This window comes from Danio aesculapii, chromosome 21 (assembly GCF_903798145.1).
Source record: "Danio aesculapii chromosome 21, fDanAes4.1, whole genome shotgun sequence".
NCBI lineage: Eukaryota > Metazoa > Chordata > Actinopteri > Cypriniformes > Danionidae > Danio > Danio aesculapii.
Genome location: NC_079455.1, coordinates 38,340,191 through 38,359,320, shown reverse-complemented (window position 1 = coordinate 38,359,320; position 19,130 = coordinate 38,340,191). Strand labels below are relative to the sequence as shown.

Below are 19,130 nucleotides of genomic sequence, written 5' to 3'. Positions count from 1 at the left end.
TGGTCAGCACACTAAAAACTTCATGGCTGTTTCACAGAACTGAAACAATGCTTTCCAGCACATAAACTCTCTTTTCTTCAACAGCAGAAAATAGGTGTGTGTTTTCTTCAGTGTTCATTGTCAGTGACTGGAACTTGCTCGGTGTCCACAAAAGTCTCTTTTACCTCATGATTTTCCTGTTTTTCATCTTCTGTTGCAGCAGTATCTTCAGCTTTCTCTGTGTTCCCCCTTCCTTCCTTCTGTACAGAAATTTTATCCCCTTGTTTTACCTCTTCAGTTTCATTCATCTGTGTTTCTTCAACCTCCAGGTCTTCATTCTGTCCTTCTCCTGATTCTACAGCATCACCATCTGCTTTACATTAAGGCAAAAAAATGTCATTCAAAAATAGCTGAAATATTAATGTTCATGTTCATGTGAATTTGTTTTCCTGTGCATTTCTTTTGCACAGACAGTCAGTGAGTGTATTACATTTCTGGTGCATATCTGCTTGTGTGGTTCTATTATGCATTTGTTTACCATCAGTTTATACACACATCTGAGGTTGGAGAGTGGGACAAGTAAGAATGTTTTTTTTTTGTTGTTGTTTTTTATTAGAATATACAAAAAGGTACACAATTTGAGATAATGCAAATACAAAGAAAATGAAACAATAACAAAAATACAAAACAACAACAACAATACAATCAAGTACCGGCAGGTGCGTGTGTGTGTGTGTGTGTGTGTGTGTGCGCGTGTGTGCATGTAAAGGTAACATGGTAAACAGGTCAGAGTACATACAAAAGGAACAATAACAGTCCCTAAATGAAGCAAGTAACTTATATAAGGAGTGACAACAATGCTAGTGATATAATGATAGTAATAATGACAGTAAACAAGCAAGAAACGACAACAGTAATAATCATTAACAACAACTACTACAATAATAAAAATAATAATAATAAAAATAAATCCCAAATACTACACCAACTACTACTACAGAGAGTTTCTAATGCTACAACTATTACTACTGCTACTACATCCACAACCACTACTACTCCTACAATGTGTACTACTACTGAACCTATTACAACGACTACTACCACTGATACTACTACTACTACTACATCTACTACTGATACTACTACAGTAATGACTGCTACTACAACATCTACATCAACAACGTCTACTGCTTCTGATACTACTACACTGACAACGACAACGACTACTACTACTACACATCCACTTCTTCTGATACCACTATACCAACGACATCAAGTAAGAATGTTTAGCGACATGCATTGTGCACACAGTGAAAAAAATTATTCAAAGACGATTCCTTGGATTTACTCAATTTTTTTCGTTAAGTGGTTGTAAACTATTTATTTGGGCTGAATTTAAACATACAAATTAAGTTGAACATTATTAAATTTAATTTGTTTGTTTAAGTTCAACAGAAATAAATTGTTTAGGTTTTGAATATCACTTATGTTAAACACACTAGTTTGAGGGCGAGCTCCACCCACTTTATTTTTGTTTTCTCTTAGTATAGCCTAGGTACAGTGTTAAATTCTTTGCAAATATGAAGTAAATATGTATGATTTTTTTTTTATCGTTGTAATTTATTTATCATTGTAAAACGAAGCCCTATATACATTTCTGGAGATTGCGAATTATGTAGCCAGAGAGACATTTGGTTGCATTTCGCCATTAAAATGAACACTACGGGGCTGTATGACAACATTTCTTTTACGCGCTACCAGCTGACCGTTTACCTCCGTGTGGACGGCTTTTCCTCTGTTACCAGCGTACGTCAGAGGATTTGAGATGCAGAGTGGAGTTAACCGTAATGACGGGGTTTGAGTCTAGTGAAGAACGGTTCCAGAGACCAGCTAAAACAAAAAATAAAATAAACAATTAAATAACAGGGTGAGAATGTGGTAAAAATCAGGCGAGGTATTTTCTTTTTCTGGATTGCTTTTGAAAACACTGTCGGTTGTGTTTAGGGAAGTGGGTGGGTGCTGGTTAATTGGTGCTTTTTAAAACGCTATTGGTTGGGTTTAGGGAAAGGTGTGGGTGGGGGGATCGGTAGGTTGGTGAGTCATTAGTTAAGTCAGTCGACAGCAGGCTCTGGTGGATTTACGCGAGAACAGCAGGCACGAATGGCACTCATGAGAGAAATTTGAGATCTAAAAAAGTATACACAGCAGCCTCTGGTGGACTCGCGAAAACAAAACCTGCAAAAAAAGTAGCTCCTGGAACATAATTGGCTCTCTCCAGAAATGTAAATTGGGATACATAATCCCAATGAGCCTGGGTTGAGAAACTGGGTCATTAGAATAGGTTGTTTTCGTTATTTCTATTATTTGGACGCAGTCCATGTCTCATCTCTCCAACTCTCCCCATCCATCTGTTTAAACTTTTGTGTCACATTTACCGCCTCTGAATTCTCAACAGATATGTAATTATAAATATTTATCTTTCTATATAATTTTGGCACTCACAACCTTTTTGTAAAAAAACTCACTTTATTATGTTAGTAATGCTATCTTGTCCCTTATCCATTTACATTATTTGTTTGCTTAAATGTTACTCCCCTTCCCTTTCACATCTAAGATCATAATTACATCCAAACAAACATGACCACCAAACTGAAGAGTCATTCAAAACTGAAGCGCTCAAAACTGGCCACTTTTAAGAGCCCTTAGGAATAAGAGTTCACAGAGTACAACTGATGGACACTTCTGGCCTACATGAAAAAATGCTTAGTGTCACATACAGGGCTGGACTGGGACAAAATATCGGCCCTGGCATTTTGGGACAGAGCGGCCCTCTACATTCAATCAAAATGCTACCCAACTGCACGCCCTTGAATATCTTTACCAACTCTCATTCTATAACAGCACAAAAGCCATATATAGGAAATAATGAGAGTTGACAAATTAAAAACTTAAAAATTTCAATTTATTATTATATTAAATTATAATCCACACTGGAAGTTCATCTTGTGTGTGCCTGTGTGTTTTGAGGGAGCCTATATTAAATAATGAACATTACAAAAACTGCCTGCTGACACACACAGTAAATGTTGATTACCAAAATAAAGATAAATAATAAAAACAATGTGTAAGAGACCCTTAAAAATGTTTAACTCAATGAAACATCAAACATAGCTTAAAACTTGTATCAATCAAATTAACTTAATTTTAAAAAATGCAACAAATATTTGTTTGTGCCCAAACTACAAAACTAAATGTAAAAAAAAGTATTAGTTTTGCTTAAGTTGCACACTAGTTTGGTCATGTATTAATTTCATTATAACCATTTTGTATAAATATTATTGTACACTCTCAGAAATAAAGGTACAGGAGCTGTCACTGGAGTGGTACCTTTTCAAACGGTACACATTTGTACCTAAAAGGTCCATTTTAATACCTCAAGGGTGCATATTAGTACCTGAAAAGCACAAAAGTGTTCCATTTAAAATTTGAGGGTACTAATATATACCTTTGAGGTACCAATATGGATCCTTTAAGTACAAATGTGTACCATTTGAAAAGGTACCACCCCAGTGACAGCTTGCGTACCTTTATTTCTGAGAGTGTACCTACATAGGCCTACATATTGCTGACGATCAAAAACAAAATGTCATGAAATCTCATGCGATTGTCTTCTGACTGAGTGCACCTTAAAAAAACATGAATGACACTCCTCATAGAGCTTGAGGCGCAAACGGTTCTTTATGATCTATATATTTGTAAAATAAAGACTTGCAGGTTAAGGAAAAATGTATAGGAGGAAGTTGCAGCGGGTTTTGCACCACAGCAACATGTGAAAATTGACGCATGACCCTGCGTTTCCGGTCTGACGCATTCGCGTGCGTATGAATAGAAGTCTATGGGAGGAAAAGGCAAGTGTGACTGTAGCTTAAAGCTACGGTCACACCGGGCTTTGTGTGTGCGAAATTCTGTCGTGCGGCGCTGCGAAAATGGGCGGGATTAAACAAGATGATTAGACATTTAAAAAGCGAGCGATTGCTCCATGCTTTAAATTTCTGTCTAGAGAGGTCCTGTATTGGTCCTCGTTTGGTCTCATGCATTCAAGTGATGCGATTTCGCAGGTCAGAGTTAACCAAGCTTGAACTTTGCACTGCAGCAACATGCGAAACTTAACGACCTTGCGTTTCCGGTCTGACGCATTCGCGTGCGTATGAATGGAAGTCTATGGGAGGAAAAGTCAAGTGTGACCGCAGCTTTACTTTCAATGTGTCACAGATCACAGAATCATCAATTTATTTGGCAGAAAAAAAACGACAGCCTGCTAAGTGTTTTATGGGCCGATCCAGCCTGATCTCACGAGAAAATGTAAGTATTTTACGTTTTGACAGTTCAGTGGCTAATTCGTACGAGTTCAGTTGTACGAAATTGTAAGATTTTAAAAAGGAGGCGTGGCACCTAACCCCACCCCTAAACCCAACTGTCAATGGGGGATGAGCAAATCGTACTAAAATGTACGAATTAGATTGTACGAATTCCAATGAATTAGCCACTAAATCAAAAAGTTACGAATTGCTGTAAGATTGTGTTGGCCGATCAGATCATAAGAAGATGATCAGCCCGGTCCAAAAAGTACGTCGGCCCAGCTGGAAACTGCCCGGTCTGCCAGATGGCCAGTCCGCCCCTGGTCACATAATCAAACCAATAGTTATTATATTAAGTAACACTTTATTTTGATGGTCCATTTGAGTATTAGTAGACTGTATGCTTAATATCTGTTGATGCTGCTCCTTCAACTGACATTTAATTGACTATAAGAAACTTTGCAAGTACATGTCGACTTACACTATCCCTAACCCCAACCTAACAGTCTACTTATAATCTAATGAGAATTAGTTGGCATGTAGATGCAATGTAACTTACATTCAACAAACGGACCATCAAAATACAGTGTGACCTTATATTATTGGATATAATGAATATTGGACTCCCCAACTAAAATTGCATACAAGTTGTGAGGGTGTTGAAGAGTTACCTGGTTTTAATTGTGCAACTTGTTTGTAGGTTTTATTGAGGTAAAAGAAAGCCGACAGCAGACAGATGAAGGGCAGACTTCTGAAAATGTAAATCATTACGACATTCCCCAAACTACCTGTAAGAAAAAAGTCATAACCACTAAGTTTGAGAGAATTTGAATTTGAATTTGCTAGTATTTAGCACTTTTAAAAACAACCATTGCTGATCAAAGTACTTCACAAAATCATTAAAAATAATACAAATAAATATATAGTAGCCTTTTGATTAAAGTTGATATTCCACTTCAAATGTTGACTTGTGTTTATATATATTTAACAATGTTCAACAATGAACCCCCTACTAAATAGCTTGCTATTTTAACATACTTAACATATTTAATCAAAAACATACAGCAGGACAAATAAGTCACCATTTTTCTCATAAAATTTAATCCAAAGTAATTCATACATACATACAAAAAAAAACACAAATTAATTTAGAATTTAATTTACGGATAATAAAATGAAATGACACAGGGAAAAAGTATTGAGTCTTCCCGGGGTCCCACAACACTTAAAATACACAAATTATTCCATACATAAGAATGGATGTATATGTATACTTAGGGTGGCATTGTGGCTCAGTGGTTAGCACTGTTGCCTCACAGCAAGAAGGTCGCTGGTTCAATTCCCAGCTGGGCCAGTTGACATTTTCGTGTTGGCGTGGGTTTCCTCCGGGTACTCTGGTTTCCCCCACAGTCCAAAGACACGCGCTATAGGTGAATTGGGAAATTGCCTGTAGTGTATGTGTGTGTGAATGAGTGTGTTTTCCAGTACTCAGTTGTGGCTGGAAGGGCATTCGCTGTGTAAAACATATGCCGGAATAGTTGGCGGTTCATTCCGCTGTGGCTAAGCCGATAAAAAAATGAATGAATGAATGAATGAATATGTATACTTCCATACTTTTCATTTCATTTACTTTTCATTGAATTTCTATTTGTATAATTCAGTAGTATTCTTTACAAAGAAATAATCATTTAAAAAATGAATTCAATTCTGACACTTAACAATTTGCCTGTTAATTTATGAATTTATCGTCATTAAAAATTGTATTAATTAATAATTTACTTTTTAAGATTTACTAGTCACAGATTGACAGGAAACCATCATAAAAACCATGGATTTAACCTTAAATTGCTTACATAATCCATAAATCCATAACTGAAATGAAACAGTTTACAAAAAATCACAAAAAAAGGAGTTTTCAATAGCATGCTGTAAACACTTACTGTTTCCTCTGACTACTGGTGTTTGAGAAACCACATAATTATTGTCTGCAAAAAGAATTAACTTTTATTTTTAGATCTGATATTACATCACTTAAACAACATATTGCATGTATTGATTGCAAGTTCATCTTCAGTTTAATGATGTTATGTTCTTACCATTAGTTGTTTCTAGTTCACTAATAATGACGGATACATTTGTTCCAGTGCCATTCTTCTTTACCAGGAGTGGTATATCTTGAGTCACTTCACAAACATAATGACCTGTATCATTATTTAGTATGTTTATGATGTGGAGAGTTGAACAGCTCTTTATTTGATGCTCTTGGAGTTCCTGCTTTGGATCTGAAAGTTTTGTTTCATTGAAGTACCAAACAACTTTAACGCTGTGTGTGGATGTACTCCAGCAGCAGCTGATTTGAGCAGATTCTCCTTTATTTACAGTGATGCTGGATGGCCTCTGATTCACACACAGCTCACTTGAACCTGTGAGAAAAAAAATAGGATGTACTGATTCACTTGGCAGAGAAATTTATACAAAGTGTTTGTTGGGGTTGAAGTACATAAGTTACACTGCAAGGACATGTCAACTAATTTTCAAGACCCTGATCTTACAGTCTATTCATACTCTAAAGAGAATAACACTGTAAAAATGCTGGGTTTCACACAATTGATTTGTCCAGGGATTATAAGTGAATACTATTACACAACACTGTAAATACAGTACTTGCAGCATATTCGTATTGTTCTGTATCTGAAGAGAAGAAGTGAAATTTACCTGAGCAGAAAGTCGACAGGACGATTGTGCTGACTAGAGTTGAAGACGTGTTGGGATCTAATGTTGTGTCTGAAGCCTGAGTAGTTTCGGGCTGGTGAGAAACTTCAGCTGAAGAAATAGATCATTGTATAGATGCTAAATGCTATGACTTTTGGGACTGACTTTGCATTCACATATTTGGTAACACTTTATAATAACTACACACTATGAACCATTTATTAAGCATTAGCAAATAGGGAATTAATTATCTGTTAAGCATTAACATTACATTAATAAACGTTAGTAAGCAGTTTATAACTGCAACTACAAATGCTGTATTATTGACTTATAAGCACATTTATAAAGTGCTTAATAATTGTACTTTCATAATTTGTTAATGATTTATTTTTTCATTACTGAATTAAGTATTGCATTATTTATAAAACAGTTATTTAAGCACAGTTGGTGGTTTTTAAAGATCATTCAGAATGAGTTAATAAATGCTAATAAATGAGTTAACATTTATATATGTTATTATTCAGGCATATACTAGTTTAGTTTATAATAGTTAATTTATATGTTAATAAATGATTTATTAAGTCCACTTCATCCAGTTTTGTGACCTAATCTAAAGTGAGGACTATTCATGCTTTATAAATCCCTTATAAATTACAAGTAAAGGCTCAGTTATATTCTAAACAGGAAAAAAGATCATAAACAACATTATTCATTTCTATTCATCTGAAGATACACAAATTAAACTGTATTAAATCAAAATAAATATCTGCAACCTTATCTAAAATAAAATTACTGTACAGTTTAAACATTGCATCTTATTATATTGTTAAATTAGTATATCGTTGTTGTTTTTATCCAATTGTGTGTCATATTTTGACACTCCTGTTATTCAGCAATGTTTAAACTTTACAGTAATTTAATTTTTTAAATAAGACTGCAAAGATTATTGTTCATTTGATACCAAGCCTTTACTTGTCATTTATAAGGGATTTATAAAGCATAAATAGTCCTCACTTTAGATTAGGTCACAAAACTGCATGACGTTGAGTTAATAAAGCATTTATTAACATACATAGTAACCATTACAATATGCCTGAATAATAAGATATATAAACGTTGGTTTTAATAGTTTATTAATCATTTACTAACTCATTCTGAACGATCTTAAAAACCTCCAATACTTAATTTAGTAATGAAAAATCAACCAATCACAAATTATGAAAGTACAATTATTAGGCACATAAATAAATGTGGTTGTAAGTCAAGAATACATCATTTCTAGCTGCAGTTATAAACTGCTTACTAACGTTTATTAATGTAGAGTTAATGCTTTACAGATAATAAATTCACTAGATGCTAATGCTTAATAAATGATTCATAGTGTGCCGTTATTATAAAGTGTTACCAAATATTCTAGAAACAGTAGAATCTCACCAGTTGTAGTTTCTAGTTCACTAATGCTGACAGATACATTTGTTCCAGTGCCATTCTTCTTTACCAGGAGTGGTATATCTTGAGTCACTTCACAAACATAATGACCTGTATCATTCTTCAGTATGTTTGTGATGTGGAGAGTTGAACAGCTCTTTATTTGATGCTCTTGGAGTTCCTGCTTTGGATCTGAAAGTTTTTTCTCATTGATGTACCAAACAACTTTAACGCTGTGTGTGGATGTATTCCAGCAGCAGCTGATTTGAGCAGATACTCCTTCATTCACAGTGATGCTGGATGGACTCTGATTCACACACAGCTCACTTGAACCTGCGAGAGAAGCAAAAACACACCAAAAAAATTAAATAAAAAACACACAAATGTTCATATTTGATATAGAAATTATGAATATTCATGATTAAAAAATAAAGTAAACTTTAATCAAAATCAGACTAGTCGCATCTACTCAAAATCCCTTTAAGACAAGTCATTTTACTCGGCGGCCATCTTTAAAACACCTCTCGGGCAGTATGCTTGGGTATTCTGTCTGAACTGGGAAACATTAAATTCTCCAGAACTGTTTGCCAAGCTTACGATTACTTTACATATTTGGAATCACCAATAAAATTAAACATCGTCTGTCTCTTTCGTTTCGTTTCTTAACAGTCAAATCAAACAAAATCAGCATTTTTTCAGGTTGCCTGAGCTAATCACATGCGCTCTCGAACAGAACAAGATCACGACACCAACCTCATTTATGGCCGTTCTACACAATATCATCCTCTGGATAATGATCATCTGATTGAGCTGCTCTGAAGTAATGATGGGGAATCTCCTCCAGAAATGACAGCGACTCTTTGTTTACAAGTTCGTGGAGCATTTGAGTAGTTGCAGTCATGTGATGCATGTTTGACAGGACGGACTGTACTTCACGCTTGTTTCATACAGATTACAAAACCAGAAAACTTTTGTTTTCAAGTGTAGTGGGTTCATTTAAAAGTACAGATGTCAAGCTTTATGTGGATATAATTCTTATGTCTGTGAAGCAAGTATTCGCTGAGATTCCAGTGTGTTTGTTGATCACAATACTGTCGTAAAAGCACTCGTCTGATCTGTGCTTTTCCCCCGGGGAAACGTCAGTCTATATCGATTGATGATTGGCTCCTGTACTAGTAGGCGGGGCTTCATTCGCCATATTGACCATTACACTTCTCCTCATTTAAACTATACGAGTGACATGTCTTGTGTATTCTATAGTCTTTGATCCACTACAGAAGGAATAGCAGGTGAAATATGCTTATCCATGCCCCTCCAACCATTAATTTGCTGTTAGAAAGACAAGAGGGGAGCAATGCACGAATTAAACCCGCCTCCTACTCAATATACCTTTTCAGTAGTCTGCAGCAACTTTTGATTCACAAGGACTTTATTAGGAACAAGTATCTAATCAATTTATTATGATTAAGCAGTATGTTGGTACCAGAATAACCTACTATTTTTCTTCAGTGGTTTCTTTAGAATACACACTTCCAGTCAAAAATAGGGGTCAGTTTTTTATTTATTTTTTTTTTTTTGATAAAGAAAACGATTCTGTTCATCAAGGCAGCATGTAATAAATGTAAATAAATTGTTAAATATTTATTAAGATTTTAAATAACTGCTTTCTTATTGTATGTAGTTTGAAATTATGAGTTTTTAATTAATTATTATTAAATGAAATTATTATTCCAGTCATTATTGCTTTTATTACTATTACCATTACTAATAATCATATTAATAATAATAATAAAAAATAATATTAGAGTGATTTTAAATTCATCTTTAAACTCACTGGCATAAATGATTAAGTTAAATAATAAACTACTTTTGGACTGTTATTTTATAGTGCAATAACAGTTCACAATTTTACAAGGTGTACTGTATTTCTGATTAAATAAACGCAGCCTTGGTGAGCTGGAGAAGCTTATTTTAAAACATTTAAAAATCCTACTGACCCCAAACTTTTGACCGGTAGTGTATAAATATAGCAATGTCTATCTTTTTAAACTGTGAATGTACAAATCATCCACCTTCGTTTGAAAATTTTGTAAATGCTTATACAGCAAGCATATTTCCACGTATTTACTGTTGAATTTAATAGAGTAATAGCAGTTATGTTTGGCAAGAAAATACTTCCTGTTTCCTACTTCTGACTTTTCAGATTAAACTCATTTTGTTATTAGCATGTTTGCATTTGCTTGTGAAATTCAGAAATTTCTTAATGCAAATTATATCAATTCATTTTCAGTGAATGAACAAATAAATAACAAATCGGTAGTTAGCACACAATTTATTTTTAGCACAATTCAACATATTATCAAATCAAATGTACGACAGCTCTAAAAAATGAATAAATGACCAACTACATATTAATCATGTTTTATAGACAAGTGTTAATTTAAAAAAGTCCAAAATGCATAATAAATGTCTTCTTCTGAGAGCAGAATGGAAGCTTCATCATCTCTCAGCTCTGTCAATATTAAGTTATTTTATGATAAACTAATACTAAACTATATCCTACAGTATCTGAGCTGGTTTTCCAGTCATGAAGGTGTTTCTTACCTCTGAAATAAAGGCACGACATAAGGAGCCCGAACAGGAGTCTGGAGGAAAACTTCATTTCTGAGCGGCTGCTGAACTTTAACACGTAATCTTTCACACTCGCACTCTCAAATTCTTCCTTCCATTCAACTTATTGAAAAAAAAATTAATGCATTAACAACATTTTTAATTAGATATCAAAATAGATATATTCTAATTTCAGAATATACTGACAGTCACTGCAAACCATTAAGAGTCTGCAAACCAGCTATGATACAGGAAGTGACATCACAGTTCTGGTCAGCACACCAAAAACTTCCTGGCAGTTTCACAGAACTGAAACAATGCTTTCCAGCACATAAACTCTCTTTTCTTCAACAGCAGAAAATAGGTGTGTGTTTTCTTCAGTGTTCAGAAGCAAGACGCTCTTGTCTTTATTGTTATTCACTGGAAATGTACCTTGCTCACTGTCCACAAGAGTCTTATTTTCATCTGTCGCAGCAGTAACATTAGCTTTCTCTGTGTTTCCCCTTTCCTCATCTTGTACAGAAACTTTATCAGCTTGTTTTACCTTTTCAGTTTCGTTCATCTGTGTTGCTTCAACCTCCAGGTCTTCATTCTGTCCTTTAAATTGAGGGAAAATGTATTTAAAAATATAGCTCAAAATATTGGTGTCCATGTTCACTACATATACTATAAACTTTTTTTTTGCACAGTAAACTAGAACTAATATTCCATGGTAATACACACACAGAGACAGGGTTTGTGCTGCTTTAGCTGACGTACACATGAATTAAATTAATATTGATTAATAAAATGTAAGGTATTAAATATTATTCAAACAGGATATATCGCCCTCCAAAGGGCACTTTGGGATGAAAGCAACAACCCAGGTTCATTTTTAATATGTACCCCCATATATATTTCTGAAGATCGCGGAATACGGAATTTTTTTTTTTTTTTTGCACTTTTTGTTTTTGTGAAACAAAAGGTCGCTGTGTATGCTTTTTGAGATCTCAGATTTCTTTCGTGAGTGCCATTCGTGCATGCTCTTTGTGATAAAATCCACCTGAGGCCGCTGTCGACTGACTAACTGACTGACAGACCAATAAACCCACTCACCCCCTTCCCTAAACCCAACCAATAGTGTTTTCAAATGCACTGATTGACCCAATCACCCCCTTCTCTAAACCCAAGCGACAAAAGGCAATGCAGAAAAAGCAAAGCCCTCGCAGCAGCCTAGTTTTTGCCATGTTTTCAGATTTTACCACAATCTCACCTTGTTATTTACTTGTTTATTTCATTTTTTTTACTTTTGTTTTTGTTTTACCTGTTTTCTGGAACCATTCTTTGCCAGACTTAAACCCTGTTGCCACGGTCAACTTCGCTCTGCGACTCAAGTCTGCCGACGTATGCAGCGAGCCACTGGACAAACACGGTCCACACGAAGGTAAGTGGTCAGCTGGTAGCGTGATTCAAAGACCTGGCTATATAATTTGTGCTCTCCAAAAATGTATACCGGGGTAAATTTTCACAATGAGCCTGTATTGCAATACAATCATGGACGCCACATTGAAGTGTTGTTCCAAACCAAAGTGCTCAAGACTGGGCACTTTAAAGAGCCCTTTTATAATGGATATGTACCCCAGTATACATTTCTGGAGAGAGCGAAATACCTCCCAGGAGCTACGTTTTTTTTGCAGATTTTGTTTTTGCTAATCTGCCAGAAGCCGCTGTGTATGCTTTTTCAGATCTCAAACTTCACTCGCAAGTGTCAATTGCACCTGCTCTTCTCACATAAATCCACCAGGCCGCTATCAACTGACTGACTGACTGACTAACCAATCGACTGACCCACCCACTTCCCTAAACCCAACCAACATTGTTTTCAAAAGCAATCCAGAAAAAGAAAAGCTCTCGCAGCAGTTTGACTTTTACCACGTTTTCAGATCTTACCTTGTTCTCACCCTGTTATTTACTTGTTTACTTTATTTTTTGCCTTTCGTTTTTGTTTCACCTGCTTTGTGGAACCGTTCTACGCCAGATCTGAACCCTGTTGTTTACTTCGCCCTGCGTCTCAAGTCCTCAGACGTACATGGCGAGCCACTGTGCAAACTGGCGACAGTAAACATGGCTATCCACACGGAGGTAAACAGTCAGCTGGTTGTGTGAAAAGAAACAGAAGTCATCTGTGGCAACATACCGCCCCATAGCGTTCATTTTAAATGACGAAATGCAGCCATACATTGCACTGCTACATAATTCGCGATCTCCAGAAATGTATACAGGGGTACATTTTCACAATGAGCCTGTGTTGCAATACAATAATGGATGCCACATTGAAATGTTGTTCCAAACACAAGTGCCCAAGACTGGGCACTTTAAAGAGGCCTTTGTAATAAACTATTAATAAAATAGTACAATGGATGGGCACTTCGGGTCCCAATAATCTTTTTATACAGGGAAGATGTTTCATTTCACACACAGCGATCAAATGAAAAAGCTCATCCATAATATACCCTAATACTTTCAAAAGCTGTCACTCCAGAGGGTAAACCATTCGAAGTGTTTAGGGCATAGGGGTGAGCCCTCCTGAATGGAAATTCTTAATGAATGCTTTTGAACTCTCGAGGTGTGTTTTTGTTTGTTTATTTGCAAAGTGAGTAAAAAAAAACTGCATAATGTTGTACAATTAAAACAACAGCTATTGTATTATTGCACATGATGAATATTGAACATTCATTCATTATTCATTCTCCTCCTTCCTTATTTATCAGGGGTCACAACAGTGGAATGAACCACCAACTATTCCGGCATATTTTTTTATGCAGTGGATGCACTTCCAGCTGCAACCCAGTACTGGGAAACACCCATACACACTCATTTACACACACTTATACACTATGCCCAATTTAGTTCATCTAATTCACCTATAGTGCATGTCTTTGGACTGTGGGGGAATTTGGAGCACCTGGAGGAAACCCACGCCAACATGAAGAGAACATGCAAACTCCACACAGAATAGGAATTTTGAACAACTCTAAAAATGAACATAAGTGAGGGTGTTAAAGAGTTACCTTGTTACCTTGTGTGACTTGTTTATCTTGCTGTCTTTTGAGGTAAAAGTAGGTCAGCAGTGCACAGATGAAGAGCAGAGTTACAATAATGTAAATCATCAAGACAATCTCCAAACTACCTGTAAGAAAAAAGTGATAATCCAAGAATCTGATTTAACAATTAAAGTTGCCTGCTAATTTAAGAATTTATTATCATTTAAAATCAAATTAATTATGTATTAATATAGTTTTCCTAAAGAGACCAACCCAAGATCATTTTGATTACATACCCCTATATACATTTCTGGAGAGTGCCGAATACGTTCCAGGAGGTACGTTTTTTTTTTTGTTGCAGTTTTTGTTTTTGCGAATCCACCAGAGGCCGCTGTGTATGCTTTTTGAGATCTCAAGTTTCTCTCGCAAGTTCCATTTGTGCCTGCTGTTCCCACATAAATCCACTAGAGGCCACTGTCAACTGACAGACTGACACCCACCCCCTTCCCTAAACCCAACTGATAGTGTCGTAAAAAGCACCGATTAACCCCCCACCCACTTCCCTAAACGCAACCGACAGTGTTTTCAAAAGAAATCCAGAAAAAGAAAAGCCCTTGCGGCCGCTTGATTCTTCCACATTTTCAGATTTTACCACATTCTCACCCTATTATTTATTTGTTTATTTTACTTTAATGGCTTTCGTTTTGGTCTTACATGCTTTCACTTCATGTCTCAAGTCCTCTGATGTACACAGCAAACCACTGGACAAACTGGTAACAGTGAAAAAGCTGTCCACATACAGGTAAGCAACAGGTAAATGCGAAAAGAAACGGCATCATACCGCACCTTAGCGTTCGTTTTAAAGAAGAAATGCAGCCATACGTTCCTCTGGCAACATAATTTGCTATCTCCAGAAATGTATATAGGGCTACCTTTTCAGAATGAGCCTATGTTGCAAGAGACCCTGGATTTGAACCCAAATTACCTACGTAATCCATGAATCAATGCCTGAAATGAATTAATTTACAAAAGACTGAACACCAGAAAAAAAAAAAGAGTTTTCAATAGCAATAAAGACTCACTGTTTGCTGTGACCATTGTAGGCATGTTGGAAACCGTCTGGATATTATCTGTAAAAATATATATAATTGTAATTTTAATGCAACATTTCTTAGATCTGACATCATATTGCTTAAAATAGTCATGAAATTTATTCTTCTTATTTTTGTATACTGTAAAACCCCAAAAGTTAAGGTAACTCAAACCATTTGAGGAAACTGATTGCAACAAACCATTTAAGTTCAAAACTAATCCTAATGAGTACTGTGAACTTAATCCATTTGAGTAATTGAAGCAATTTGAGCAAAGTTAAACCCATTAAATGACGAGAACTCAAGCCAACGGAGTACTGTAAAACCCAATAAGTTAAGGCAACTCAAACCGTTTGAGGAAACCGATTGCTACAAACAATTTGAGTTAAAAAAAACTCAAAATCTATGAGTACTGTGAACTTTAAGTTGAAATGATGAGGTATTTAATTAACTCAATACTTTCAACACTGAGTTCTAAACTCTTTTCAAATGAGTAGAATTAACTTTCAGTAAATATTTAGTTAACTATACTCATTTCATACTCAAGTTGACTGTTGGGTTTTACAGTGTATGAATTTAATATTTCTTGTTATAAATGATGTATTTTGCCCTGATAAACTATGATAATCAAATATCATAACTTTTTCTCCCTCCTCAAAATAACTTTCTTGACTTCCTGGTCACATGAAATTCCTTTAAGGCGGAGCTATTAGTTATTTAGGGCGGGGCTATCAGTTTCTTATTCTTATTATTGTGAAAAGTGCTATACAAATAAACTTGAATTGAATTGAATTGCTCTAAATTCATCCATTTGTCAATTTTCTTTCATTTTATTTGAAACCTCCATCTTTCAACAATCTAATCGGTTCCCAAAGAGCAAAATCATACACCACCCAACATTTCATTCTCATTTCAGGACCATTTCAAGTGGATGTCTATCACGTAACATAGGCTCATTCTGAAAACATAGCCCCTACATACAGCCCTATATACTGGAGACCGCGAATTATGCAGCCAGAGATACATATGGCTGCATTTCATCTTTAAAACGAACGCTACAGGGTGGTATGTCATCGTTCCTTTTCTTGCTTACCAGCTGACCGCTTACCTCCATCTAGATGGCTTTTCCGCTGACACCATTTTGTCCGGTAGCTCGATATGTATAGTGGCGTAAAGTAAAGCGGAGTTGACCATGATAACAGGTTCAAGTCTAGTGGAAAAACAGTTCCAGTAACCAGGTAAAACAAAAACAAAAGCTAAAAAATAAAATAAACAAGTAAACAATTTGAGATCTAAAAAAAGCGCACACATCAGCCTTTGGTGGATTCGCAAAAACAAAAACAGCTAAAAAACGTAGCTCCTGGGATTTATTTTGCTCTCTCCAGAAATGTATATGGAGGTACGTAATCAGAATGAGCCTGTGTTGCTGTTACAGTTATGGAAACACTTCATTTCATGATGATTTTAAACAACATATTGCAAGTCAAATCCTTGTCATTACGTTCTTACCATTAGTTCTGATTCTGATGGATACATTTGTTCCAGTGCCATTCCTCTTTTCCAGTACTGGTATATCTTGAGTCACTTCACAAACATAATGACCTGTATCATTATTCAGTATGTTTGTGAGGTGGAGAGTTGAACAGCTCTTGGTCTTAAGCTCATGGAATTCCCCCTTTGGATCTGAAAGTTTTGTCTCATTGATGTACCAAACAACTTTAACGCTGTGTGTGGATGTATTCCAGCAGCAGCTGATTTGAGCAGATTCTCCTTCATTCACAGTGATGCTGGATGGACTCTGATTCACACACAGCTCACTTGAACCTGCGAGAAAAAAGTAATTAGGATGTACTGATGTATTCACTTTAGTACATGTTATCTAAGCATTACATTTTGGGTTGTTGGGGGCTCTAGAGAAGCATTCAATGACTAACGGATGAAAAATTAGACAGAATAATAATAATAGTGGGAGACCGGGGATAGTTGTGGCATTATTATTTTACAATTCTCTCTATATCTTTAAGATCTTTTAAGCTAGTTTGTTCAATTTTAGTTGCAAGTGTCTTCTAAATGGCACGGATGTTATCTGTAAAAGATTTCACCAATTAAAGAAAAAAAGGCTGTCCAAAACCTGCCTGGCCCAATGTGAAAAAATCCTTGCTCCAACAACTGCAATCAGATTTTTTCATTAACTGCCAATAAGTCACATTTCTGAACTTTTGGTCCTCTCTTGAGTGAAAATTTGTTTTAATTCTGACACATTGGAGGGTTTTTAAAGCTTAAATCACCCCTTGTAAGGTCATGCCATGACATCTCAATCAGATTAACATCCAGTCTTTAACTAGGCCACACCAACAACTTTTTTTTTTAATTAAATAGATTTTTAAGCATTTATAGGTTCTTCTTGGGGGTGGCACATTGGTTGGCACTGCCGTCTCACAGCAAGAAGGTCGCTGGTTCGAGTCCCAGTTGGACCAGTTAACATTTCTGTGTGGAGTTTGCATGTTCTCCCAGTGTTGCTGTGGGTTTCCTCCGGGTGCTCCGGTTTCCGCCACAGTCCAAAGACATGCGCTATAGGTGAATTGGATCAACGTAATTTGCCGTAATGTATGAGTGTGTGTATTTGAATGAGACAGTGTTGGGTGTTTTCCAAAACTGGGTTGCAGTTGGAAGGGCATCCACTGCGTAAAACATAATGTAGGAATAGTTGGCAGTTCATTCCCCTGATAAATGTGGGATTAAGCCAGAGGAAAATAAATGAGTGAAGGATCTTCATTCATTGACTTACTATAAATGAAACCATGTTATTGCTTTATTTTGATGGTCCATCTGCACATCAACAAGCCTGAGGTATCAAGACATTTGAGCTGCCCATTACATTACAAACCACAGGAGAGGGCAAATTCGTCAGCAGGATAGCACTCCTTCTCATACTTCAGCCTCCACATCAAAGTTCTTGAAAGCAAAGAAAGTCAAGGTGCTCCAGGATTGGCCAGCCCAGTCACCAGATATGAACATTTTTGAGCATGTCTGGGGTCAGATGAAGGAGGAGGCGTTGAAGATGAATCTAAAGAATCTTGATGAACTCTGTATTTCTGTTAAGTGACAAGACTTTTGTCTAAGCTAAATCAGACCTTACTGTCCTAATTAAATAATTAAAATTCAAGGCATGATCATATTGTAACCAGGGGAGTGGTTTATTAGCGAGGTCAGGCCAGCAATGGTCAACACAGGGCCCAACAGGGCAATACAGAATTGTAGTTAATAGGCAGGCAGATGGTCAGAGGCAGGCAGCAAACAGGATTAAACAAATAAACAAGGCAAGGATCAAAAACACAGTAAAGCAAGACAAGGGAAATGACTCGTAATGTCACTAGAACAGAGAACAAGACTCAGCCACATTGTTTGTGTTAGGGCTGCTTATGTAGTGCAGTAATCAGTCCAAAAACAGCATCAGCTGTGAGAGTGTAATCAGCCAGAATCAGGAACCGGTTGTGTGTGTTTGGTGCATTACTGGGATCTGTAGTCCATAACATGGCGGGTTTGTAGTTCATGTGAAAGTGAATGTTTACCAGCGAACTCTAGTGGTTAGATCGCTGGTGATCATGATACATATTTTATTTTGGTAATATAAGCATAATCTAAAGGCCTTTGACTTTCAAATAAGCCACTTCTAATACTAAATGATCAACCTGAAGTTATTATTTGTTGTTCCTAAAAAGTTGGATAGGTGACAAGACTTTTGTCAGGTAGTGTATATATGATTTCCCTAATATCGCTTGAATCACTAAAATGTGACAAATCAGGAAAGGGGCAAATACTTTTACACTACACTGTAAATACAGCACTTCATAATGTTCTGAAGATAAGAGAAATTTACCTGAGCAGACGATGGACAGGCTGATGGTGCTGACTAGAGATGAAGACAT

At 36.1% G+C, this 19,130-nt stretch overlaps 1 protein-coding gene across 1 annotated transcript; it reads right to left on the bottom strand.

Annotated features, from left to right (window-relative positions):
* Window positions 1-46: 46 nt before the first annotated feature.
* LOC130214272 (uncharacterized) lies at window positions 47-19,130 on the bottom strand. The gene is made up of 10 exons (XM_056445869.1): window positions 19,082-19,130; window positions 14,146-14,256; window positions 11,520-11,684; window positions 11,082-11,210; window positions 8,484-8,810; window positions 7,053-7,160; window positions 6,434-6,760; window positions 6,278-6,322; window positions 5,009-5,125; window positions 47-352 (listed from the first exon to the last, which is right to left on the bottom strand). Exons 1-10 carry the CDS (start codon window positions 19,128-19,130, stop codon window positions 108-110), a joined length of 1,623 nt encoding a protein of 540 aa, XP_056301844.1. The 3' UTR covers window positions 47-107.